The 11,858-nt window shown below is 38.5% G+C and overlaps 1 protein-coding gene across 2 annotated transcripts in view; it reads right to left on the bottom strand.

The window, feature by feature from the left end:
- Positions 1 to 597: 597 nt before the first annotated feature.
- chst15 (carbohydrate sulfotransferase 15) overlaps positions 598 to 11,858 on the bottom strand; it is a 34,483-nt gene continuing 23,222 nt past the window's right edge. For both annotated transcript variants that reach the window (XM_075457723.1, XM_075457724.1), the window contains exons 3-8: positions 11,228 to 11,567; positions 7,954 to 8,097; positions 4,826 to 4,982; positions 3,727 to 3,883; positions 2,196 to 2,343; positions 598 to 1,143 (exon numbers count right to left, since the gene is read on the bottom strand). In XM_075457723.1, coding sequence (XP_075313838.1) covers positions 944 to 1,143; positions 2,196 to 2,343; positions 3,727 to 3,883; positions 4,826 to 4,982; positions 7,954 to 8,097; positions 11,228 to 11,567 — 1,146 coding nt within the window. In that variant the 3' untranslated portion in view covers positions 598 to 943. The remainder of the gene's footprint in view (positions 1,144 to 2,195; positions 2,344 to 3,726; positions 3,884 to 4,825; positions 4,983 to 7,953; positions 8,098 to 11,227; positions 11,568 to 11,858) is intronic.

Genomic DNA, 11,858 nt, shown 5'->3' with positions numbered 1-11,858 from the left:
GCCCTCTGGTGTAAAAAATAAATATGGATATGTATTTGCACGACATGCATACACGTCAGTATGTCAACATGTTGTTTTCATAATTCAAATGATTCATCTGTGGTTTTAAAAATGTTTTTTATATATTGACGGTTCCTTTAATTCCTAAATAGCTATGAATTTTAATGAGCAAATTATTACCATAACATCATGTTTGTAGTACGGTATCTATCTGATGCCTTTCAGCAAGCAGACTTACCCAACATAAAACGAATGTCTTTTTAATAGCATTTGTTTTCATTGAAAAAATTGTAACAGCCTACTCCAGCACACCACTGTCTGAAGTTACTTAGCTGAAAAACAACTTATATTCCATTTTATGTCTTGTTTTTAGCCCTCGAGCTCTTAGCTCTTTGGCCGATTCTATCCTTGCAGTTACATGCATTTCACAGTAGAGGGAGCTGTTGTCTCACTAATTGATGATGTTCTACGAGCAAACTTTAAAAGCACAGAATTTTTCATCTGTTTGATGTATTTCAGCTACAAAGGCAAACACTTTAATATATCCTCTTTTTAGTCCTGAGTGTTGGGATGCCTTTTATAAATCAAACCAAATACTGAAAAAGACAACATCAGACTGTTTTAATATCTTGAATTTCACTACTGAATTTTGTACATCTGGTCACAAGAAAACAACAATCAATACGTTAATACTAGTATCACTTGTATTCCTCACGCTCCTTTTCTCTCACACACTCACACAAAACCACCACATTTGATTGTGCTATTTTCTATCTTCGACTCATTTCTGCTTTTATAACTTAAAAATAATTTAGATAAAAACAAGATTGATTTTTCATGGGCACTTGAGAAAGATGAAAACCAAACAAAGAGGGTTGCTGATCTGTCAGTGGTTCCTTTTTTCTTTTCTTTTTTAAATTGAAGTAAACAAAAGTCATTCTTTTCAGTTTTTTAAATTATTCTCCCAGAGGAAGGAGTCATTCCGCAGCACTTTTGCCAGTTTCTCATTGAATGGCATGTAGAAGTCCCGCAGGATCTCTTTTGTGATGGACAGCATGGGTCCCAAGTTTTTGTCAGCTGGTCTTCTGGTGTTTGATGCTGGACTTCTTGTGATTTCTGATTCTATTTCTTTTGTCAATGGTCCTGTAAAGCACACAGACACAACAAAACACTTTTGACACATCAGTATTCTATGCCCTTTCTAAGATTCTAAACAAATTCAAATGAATGGCTCAAAATTAGAAGAAGAAGAAGAAGATTCTCTCGGAGACAAAATTGCAGTTTAGATCATGCTGGCAGTTCTTTAATAAGCTAAGCTTATTCTTTAATAATCCATTCACACCAGGGCTTCCAGACCACAGCTGTTTTTAACCGACATCCAGGACAGTCTACTGTATTCCCCAAGGAAAGGTTTGCATTTTTGATATTGAATCGTTGGAAGGTATTAAGTAAGTTCTCAATCTGATCTTGTGGAGATCTATATGTATTTCTAAGCTTTTTCTAAACGTTTCAAAATCAACATACTTTGCTGAAGAAATGCCCTGTTCGTGCATATGTGATTGAACTGCACTCAAGTAATGCTGCTGCAACACCACCCAAATTAATAAAGGTCATGGCTTATTGTGTTATTATGGGGTCAGGTGATAATGGGTTTACATGGTTTAAGGAAAAAACGCATCCTCACAGAGTTTCCTCATGTTTTATATTACTACTCAAGCTCTTGTCATTGTCTGTCTGAAATGTTCAATTTTAGTTGCTGTCTCTTATAGCTCCCCATTCCAAAACACCCGGCCTGCTCTGATTGGTCTGCTGACTAGTCGATACTGCATGCAATACAGTCGCTAATTCTTTTTTTGTGGTAAGACAAATTTATCACTCTGCAGGCGTTATCTGAAGATGTTACATGGTGATGTAGATGTAAGTGAAGGAAGAAACAATAGACCAAAATGAAGATCAGATTTTTTTTTTTTTTGTGGAGAAGAATAAGACCTTTGGGTGTTGACTTTGGACTTTGTAAGTCTGTAGTGTATTTATCTTTTATGTGACAAAAAAAAACAAACAGACTAAAAGAAAAGGCATCCTGCTGCTGATTATTGTAGCCATTTCAACAATACAAATACTCGACTGTATTAAAAGAGGTGTTTTTATACAGTATTTTACTGACCAATGTCCCCAGATGGAATCTTTTCACTTACCTAAGCTAAGAAAATCAAATACTTTGTGCATTGTGTATTTCCTGTTCGAAGCATGGTCTTCCAACCTTAGAACCAGAATCTGTTCCTTGCTGAAGACAGTCAGCCAGTCCATTAAGTATACAATGTACAGGCCGACTTGCAATCTCACCTGTGGGCACAAAACAAAGAAATCGATGTGAGATAACCAAGTACTGTCACAGAAATGTCCTTCTTTGCAGAGGGATGGTAGTGTGTGCATGGTCTTCTTAAAGAAGAACAAAAGCATTTTCAACAGCTTTCTTTCATCTTCCCATTGAATGCATCTGGGCATTGCTAGACTCTATGTGGGTGCATATGTGCTGGTATTATGTGCTGTTTTATTATGCTGAGTAGTTGAGGGATGTGAGAAAGATGGAGTTACCTCTAGATTAAGAAAACTGCACGACTACCCGCAAAAGAGCCAGATCAATCTATACATCATGTCACTTATTGTGATCTACTGGTTACAATTTTACAGACAAAAATAAAAAATATATATGGTGGATCTAAAATGAGCTGTTTTTCTCTCCTTTCTTTGGATTTTGAATTGTTGTTGGAATGTTTGTGAGACTACTGTTGATCAAACAAATTATTTTAAGATGTAGGGTTTTTATGAGATGGAAACTGAGCGCATTCGTAGTTAACGTCATTATTATCTGAATTATTTGTTGTAACACATTGCAGAACAGCTGGGATACACTAAATATGTCATGTCCTTTAGCCTTTTTTAACAAAAACTCAAAGGACATTACATTACAATATAATAAAACCCAAACCAGCAACCCAGATTTCTCTCTTACTTCTTTCTGTTCATTGCTAAATAAATTTTGGATTACAGTTAATGTCAGTTGTCTTCTCATGTTTGCATTGATTTCTTTTTATCCCTTGTTTCTAAGCTGAGCTCTAAGTTGTAATGGAAGTACAGGAACTTGAGACCTAAATAAGGACAGCTCTAATGCTTTTCTACATGGGCGAATAACTCTGATATCAGTAGATGGACATTTAGGCCAGCTGCAGAGACTGCGTATGCTCCCACAGGGCCATAACGCTTGTCAGAAGCAGTTGGAGAGCAGGACCTCTGAATACAGGGCAGTCTATGCACAAAGCCAAAAGAGGATTGGCCACTCTCCTTCTTTCCTTCTCATGCTGTCTGCCTCAGGGTACTGTGGGAAAAGCTGGCCAGGGGCCTAACACCAGGGCTCTGCACTGACTGACACTATAAAGCTTGGTCTGCTAGTAAGACGGAAGTTCACAGCGCCACTAAACCAGGTTTTGTTGTGAAAAGAGAGGCTGGAAATGTTCAACTGCTCAGTGGATCAACAACACTGCCAATCTCTTTCAATAAAGTCTGTCCTGCAAGCTTTAACATGTGCTAATGAACCATGGATTTCACTCCATCTGCCTTTTTTCACTCCCTTTCTATTTCTGCCTTCCCACCAGCTAATAAACTGGTCGCTAAATGCCAGTTTCAAACAGGGCTGCAACACAAAAGCAGGAGGGAGGGAACACTCACTGGCATGGCGTTGTTGACAGTAGTGTTGTACACACAGGATCGCATTGTGTACTCTGTAAGGCACCCCTCAAATAGTTGCAGCGACTCGGATACCTTCTCATGGAAATCCTCTGCAGATTTATTAGCAATGCCAAAGTAAAGGTAGTCAGAGTAGAGCCTGCAAGACAAAGGAGGTAAATAAATGTGAATGTCAATTAAGTGCATAGCTCATTATTGTTTCAGGTTATTAAAGATCTAAGATAAAAACCTGTGGTTTTAAATTTACAATAACTTGTATTTTGTCTACATACATCAAAGAGCAAATGCTTCCTGCTGCAACATAGGCACAGATCACAGTAGTTGACAGTAAACAAGGTGTGACTGCCATGTTGGCAGCAGAAAATGCCTCCAGAAGTACAAAGTGTTTCAGAAAAAGCAGCTCATTATGCATCCACTCGAGCAAAAAAAGCACGAGTAAAGGAAGATATATATTGTTGATATTTTTATCACTAAAGTAAACCAAAAATAGTGATTATTTATGTACTGACAATAAACAGATCATAGCAAAGCTTTATGCACTTCACTGCTGTACATAACGTTGCCTCCAATTATGTCAGCAGTGAAGTGAAAAAGAAATGGTGGAGACACAGAGCCATGTAAAAGCTCTAGTGCAATTTAGTTTGTAGTGTTACAAGCTAACTGTACTGTGGAAAGGCCAAGTCTGTAAACAAGTTTCACATGGTTAATATAAATGAGCATGCAAATTATTTCCCTTAGAACTGTTTTAGGGAAACAATTTTAGAGAGCATGAGCCGATGTTCTTTGAAGTAAAAAATAAATATTATAAGCAAAAAATAAATCCACGGTTAAAAAGAATACCTCACAGGCATTGAACAGAAAGCTCACTGCATGTCTAAGAAAGGCGTCATAATGAAACTTATATGAGAGCTTTTTTGAGTAAAAGTCAATACACCTTTCTTGACGGCAGGGCCCTTGTACCAGAAAAGTATCTGTCTGTGTCATCAGGGTATACATCTATGAAAGGGTTTCAGAACCGTATCATTACTGGCACTTTAGAGCACACATGCATTGATGGCAGCAAAACAGAGATTTCCCCCACCTTTCCACTGGGTCCCTGAGCATAATAATGAAGCGGGCGTCAGGCTGCAGGGCGTGGATGAAGTCCTGGATGAGGAAAGGAGGCTCTCCCTCGGTTTTGTTGTCATAGAAATACACCCAGGCGTTGTTATCCCACATTGTGGAAGCACTGGCTTCTCCTATAAATACACTCACAGTTGAAATTAAAACAAATCAAAGTGAGACAAAACAAAACACATGTACAGACACATTGGAACTGCTTTCATTATAATAAATTATTTTCATGGATCGTGTTTTCGTTTTTTTAATAGATTTTTAAAGGTACAGAGAGGTTTATTATCTTCCTTCCTGGAAAACACAAGCAGCACCATTATTCAAAGGTTTAGATGCAGGGCTGCAGAAATCATGACGATTATAAATCTGACATAGAATTTGTGATGTATTACATTTGACCTGCTGTGGAAAACTCTTTAAAAGGAGCAAAATAACGATCGTGATGATGTGATTTTACATTTTTGAAAAGGCAGAAGAGAAAATGTAAATTTTTCATGACTTTTTCCAATCTCACTCTGGTCTGGTGATAAGAATACAGAAATTTGCTGCATTTTAATATTTTCCAACATGCTTCTTATTCAGCTGCAGATTGAATTTGTGGATCTCATTTAGGTTGGTGTTTAAGAAATAGTCATGGTTTAAGAGTGATTAAACCCAATCAACAGTAAGTTTTATTAGCTTCATGTTGCAAATTCATTAACTAACTATCATGAAAAAATGTCATATTCATGTGTTGTTGAGTCAAAAATTATGTTTGTATCAAATAAATATTCTTCTATGACATATACAGTGCATATAAATGAGCTCCCCCAAAGTAATATATTTACTCAAACTTCCTGTTCGTGTTCAAAGGAGCCAAAATAAACAGATTCCCTAAATTCTGTTTCTCTGGAAAACAAAACTTGGCAACTGATACAGAGAAGTTTGTTTCAACTTACTCATACAGTTGCTTCTAAACTGAGGCTGCAACAAACAGACAGAGCAAATCCCTGGCGCTCATGTAACAGGTCGATTTAATAAGAGTTCCCAAGGTGCCGAGGTTCCAAGAGCACAAACAAAAAAGTAACAGTATTTGCATTTCTAGCTGTGAAGAAAAACTGCATAGCGACTTCAGTCCAAACACGGACAGCGCTGCTGCTGATAACACGTCAGAGAGTGTTTCTCAAACAGTTTGAGCCTGAACGTTTATCGTTTATCGAGAAATGATATTCAGGATTCATTAGGGCTGTCTGTGCCTTCATTATCCTCTTATCTGTGAAGTGAAGCTGTGTTGTATTAGGATGAAGCAAAACAAGAGCCTTATCTCCCTCTCTTCCTCAGAGAAATGATGATAGCCAGGACCTATTTTCTGTGATGACAACAGTGGAAGTGAAACAGGATCGCCGCTAATGCTGTTATGCCTGAAATGATACACACTGTGATCAAGTCTATTTAAAGGTCTCCATGTCCATTAAAGGGGCTTTTTTTTGCTCCTTGGGGAGAGGTTGTAACAGAGCAAACAAATGGAGGAGCCAGACCGGCGTGCCTCTGGTGCTCCACAGTGGTTTGCACTTGGCAAGCAGTTGAAGAGAATCAGAGGCCCAAGATCCTGGCCATAGGCCTGCACCTTGCCGCGCTCTCTCGGGACATGGTGTGAATATTGAGTGGGGTTTTGGCATACTCCACCCGGTTACAAGGATTACTTATTTAGAAAGAGAAACAAAACAGGGCAGCATGCTAAGCTGTGCTCAATACACAGACTCAGTCCACTGTGAAAAGACTATTGTTGAGAATTGAAATAGTTTTTTCTTTGCAGCTGAGCAGTTGGTTTTTTTTTTTGTTGATAGAATTTGGAAGATGGAAAAGGACAGAAACAGATACAAGCAGAGATGCAGGAAACAGGATATGCTGATAGAGGAAGGAGGTTTGTAAAACTTCTCCACCCTGCTGTGGATATTATTGCTATCCTGTGAAAAAAAAACAATGATTTCTTTATACAGCACTTTGAAGTGGCAGAAGGAAGTTTAGTATTATCAGGCTCTCTTTTCGGTTGAGTCACCAGCTATCTTAAAAATTACGCTCCCTTGCTGAAATGAAAGTGGCTGCTGCAGAACAGCCATATGCTTATAGGCTACCTATCGCTTTAAAAGTTGCTTTGTAATTTTGGAGACAGGCTTTAAAAGTGGAGTTTCAGGCAAGTATCCGGTCACCCCAAGCTGAAACACTGTTGGTCGCAGCATTTTATCACAGCTCTGATACATGACCTGAGTAACAAACAGCAAAAGCTGCTCTGACACGATGTGATGCTCTGACAAAACAGGAAGGCAGTGATTATGCTGATCAGGAAATGTTCGTGCGGCTAAAACTGCCCACACATCTGATTAGCAAAAATGTCAGACAGTGTTTAACACACAATCGCTTCTATTTCGTTCTCTTAGGTCCCCACTAACAGATTGGTGGTGTTTCATCAGAATAGACATGAGATGATAAGCAACATCCTGTCATAGCTTATCACTCTTCTGCAAGTTTGCAGAGTTCAATCAGAAACTTTACTCCTCTTGCACAGAGCAAAAAGCAAAATGTCGGTACCTGGGCAAGAGTTCATCAAATGTTGTTTGGGTTGATTTAGGACACTAAAACGTGTTTTATGTTTGTTTCATATTGTCCTCTTGTTGATCAATATATGTATTTGAGGGAAAAAAATACAAGTCAAAGGTTATAACAGTCTTCATAGGATACTTCCAAAGAAGGCCTGACATTTAGTTACATTTTTTTCAGTTGTGCGGTAACATACATCTATAGGTTTGCTCAATGCACGAGTGAGTGCATGAGTGTATTTTGATCTAAATGTTCAACCTTTTATGCCCTGAGAGTTGGTAATGATAACACAACAAAACTGTTTCTCTTAAAATTGCTCTAACTGGTTCCCTCTCAGAGGCTTTAAAGTCTGAAATTCTTCTGTACTGACATTTACTTTTACCATTGCAAATGTGAAATACATATATATATGTTTGTTTTTTTCTTTTTGAATATACCTAAAATCAATTAAACAAATTCATATTTACACTTAAACATTATATAGAGTATTTTCTGTGACTAACTGCTTGTGTCACTTACCTATGATGATATTTGGGAGATTGGGGGATCCACTGACATTCGCTGTGAGGTTGCCCTGGATTTGGTAAGCTGCCTGATCAAACAGGTCCAGGTAGTCTTCCACTGGATATCGATCATGGAAGCCTTCACTGAGACGAATTATGCCTAACAGACAGAGAATAGAGGGAAGGTGGGTTCACATTAAAGTTGTATATTGAAGTATGTTTAAGTTTTCTAATATCTCTTTAAAACTGGAACCCTGCTAGGGTGGACATTGTTTGCGGAGGAGATCTTGAGCCAAACATGTGTGCGTATTCATTAAGCTTATTTTCAAATCATGCCTCCCCAATGTTTTTCTGGGTTCACACTACAGGAAATCTATCGAGCTTCCCTGTTGTCCTTCATCACTGTCCTGAGCACAGGGTGACCTAACGACATCCAAGTTCAGATTCAACTAAAAAAAACTGTCTTTTCTCATTTTTTAAATTTTTCCAGTTAAGGGAAATTCCAATGCCAAGTTAAAGTTTTAAAAGCAGGACTTGCAAATGTGTTTTCCATCTGAGCTGTGGTGATACACAGAATAATTATAATTTACTTGTAAACCGTGCAGGTTTGGTGAAGGACTTTGACGTGTCCATGCAGCATAGGGATAATGAGGTAACTCAGGCATCTGTTACTTTCTGTGATTCTTTGATGGTGTCCCAGTAAAAACCCTTCTCAAGTTAGCAGGAAAACACGATGAGAAAACTCCAGTAACGTCTCCGTATAGCCACCCTGCATCATTATTCATCTACAGTCACACTTGTTTGAGCTGTGATGGCTGTGGTGAGTGTTCCTTCAGGGCTTTTTTTCTTTTTTCCCCCCTGTCCTTTGCTTCCTGATAAAAATTAAGCATCAAGCAGTTTTCAAATAGTGCAAGTTTGTTGATGGTAGCTGTAAACAGCAGACACATATGCTTAAGATTCAGCTTGCTCCTCTAAGAAAGTTATGTATCACGGGTCGCATCAAATCACCTTTGCAATGCATCAGCTGAGTGGAGCCTTGAGGGGAGTGAAATAGATAAATATAAACAAGGCCATTTGAATTCACAGTGTTCTCAACTGATGTCTTGAGAGGAAAGTGCTGATTACCAGCACATTACCCAAGGTATAGGTCTGGAAGGCATGAAAAGGAAGTGACAGCAAACATGAAAGCAGGGGGAATGAAGAGTGACAATAACTGAGAGGAACCTATGTCCTTGGGATACAACTGCACCCTCACGAGCTGCAGAAAATATAACAATGATTCAGGCAACTGAAGGCAAACAACTCATCAATGATTATCAACTCGTACAAAACACACATTAAAATAAGTATTGCACGCGCACTGATCAATCCACAAATTAGTATTTTTTCAGGGTCTCTGGAGTATTAGAGGCGTAGGCAGCAACTGGATGGACTTCAAAGGGATTGCTTGGCTGCAGCTGTAAAGTGTCTTTTGATAGCTGGGATGAGAATTTTAGTATTTCTTTTTTTCAAAGTCATCACTGTAGGTAGCACCCCTGACATGAAATATACCAAAAACCTGAGCAAACTTATTAAAATCATTAGTCATTTTTAGGCGAATAACTCCAGGTAAACACTATTCCTGAGAAAACAAATAACTCTGATCCACAGTGAGAAATGACCTTGGCAATTGAGTCCTCATACCCAAATGATGTGATGGTGCAGCTGCCATTCTTATGTGAGATTACTCACACAATGTATATAAGCATGTCAGTATGAAGCAATTCTCTAATCTTTGTTTGATTTTGCAATCAGAATTTACTCTAAACAGAGCCGTTGGTTGAGAGGCTGAACAGTGGCCTACGCCCTCCCTGTTGCTCTTTGCCTTTCCCCTAAAACACATTTTTTCACTAATGCAGACACACCAACAGCCCACACACTCTGACTCACACTACTGAAGCCTGCCTCTTGAGCTGTTGAAGGTTCTCTATTATTCATGAGTCCTAATGAGTGTTTTAGTTATAAATGGAAACAGAAAACCCATGTATTGGTGAAGATGTTTTTTTCTTATTTGGGGACAAAATAAAGCAAACAAGAAAAAAAATAACCTATTTTGAACAATTCCACTTGCCCTTATAACCAGACAAATTTCATAGAACTTTTTGTTTTTATTTGTCAAAGATTTATATTTATATTTCCATATGAAGCCAAAGGAACCATGTTGGGTGAGTGTTGTTTGATACAAAGGGTTTTGTTGTTGTTCATTCTGTGCAAATTCAGTCTCACTACCAGAACTTGCATGGCTGTGGGATGGTGTGGTGGCTCCTTTGACATCACAGATGCCTATGCAGAAAAACCACAATGGCAGCCACACTTAAACGATGGAACTGCCATACAACCAGATGTCTGCTGTGAAGCGGCACTTATTCTTCAACACCCAGTGTTTGTCACTTTGTTTGAGTGAATTACTTGTCTACCACCTGTTCAAACTCCTTGAATGCCAGGCCAGAATTGTGGCAGCCTTTTTTTCCCCCATTTATTTATGTATATGAATTCCACAAAGAAACACAGTGATGATTTACTCATAATGTTTAAGTCTCCAATGGCTAAATGCTGAGGAAGTAACATTCTGATGATTTGCAGAGTAAATTCATAATGTGCTTGCACAATAACCTCTTTAAGTTATGTAGTATGAAATACATGTGTCTGTGGTTTTGACCACAGACATAAATCTATGTCACAGATGTTGGTAAAGTTGGTGTAGATTCTTGTGCATTCAGGAAGGGGAGGTGGGGATTTAGGGCGATTAGCATTGTTGCAAAATCTTGCAAGTAAATACATCATTATGGCTGTAAACTTGGTGCTACGAGCTTTCAGGTAGAATATAAACTGTGTAAGTTTATGTTTATGCACAGCACCAGATGGGTCTTGAACATTATTTTTTTTCCGTTAATTGTATTGGAATCAAACTGGGAGATTGAACGGTGTGTGTCAGAATAATAAAAATGCAATTTTTGATATATTAGCCCTGAAATGTTAAGAATCTGAGGAAAGTAATTATCATATCTTTTACCAATAAAATGTCAGTAAAAATATTGCTGATACATCTAATTATGCTCATGAAAAAGCACCCCTGCACTGAAGTGAGACCTCTTAACAAATTTGTCACTGAGCATTGTTCTGAAGCCCAAGTGATATAGTTCTGCCAGCCACAAACTGTAGAGAGTCACACTTACAATGCTGTCAGTATTTCATTAATGTTAACCAGCATGAGGTCAATAACACAGGAAGCTGAAGTGTACTTCACTCACCAAACCTCTTGCGGGTCCACCAGTGAGGCTCTTTGAAAGTGGTGAACTTGACATCTGGGTGCAACCTCAGTCTATCATACAGGTCTGTTGTGCCACACTTTGGTTGGCCAATAATATAGAAATAAGGAAGGCATCGCATGCGGTAGAGTCTTTTGTTGCGATGAAACAAATGTTCATAGAAGGTGCTCCTCAAATGCTGAAAAACTGTCCGGAAGCGTCGTGAATAGCGTCCATACAAATTTGCCCTGTATGGATCTGAGGTGATATTCCCAGTGTATTCCTCATACCAGCAGGGGTTCTTGATACCAGGCAGGAATTTTCGAGGAACAACAGAAAACATCTGTAAAGGCAAAGAAAACAGGCTGCATCAAGTTCTTCTGTTAGCTTGCTTTCAAAAACATTTCAGATAAAGCCTTCTGTAAACTCAAGATTATCACTGCTAAGACTGAGCATACAAAGACATTGCAGTCACTTCAAATACACAGAATTGTAAGAGGTTTGTTGTGACAAGTTAAGAGCCTTTTTGTATACTGGATTCCATGCAGGAGAAGACAAACACCATGACATGTTTGTGCAGGTGAAAACAGTCTGAAAGGCCAGTTTTGAATAATTTGGCTATTGAGGCATATAC

The sequence above is a fragment of the Odontesthes bonariensis genome, chromosome 23 (genome assembly GCF_027942865.1).
Source record: "Odontesthes bonariensis isolate fOdoBon6 chromosome 23, fOdoBon6.hap1, whole genome shotgun sequence".
Taxonomy (NCBI): domain Eukaryota; kingdom Metazoa; phylum Chordata; class Actinopteri; order Atheriniformes; family Atherinopsidae; genus Odontesthes; species Odontesthes bonariensis.
Note: the sequence above shows the minus strand (reverse complement) of the source record. Positions and strands in the feature narration are given on the sequence as shown.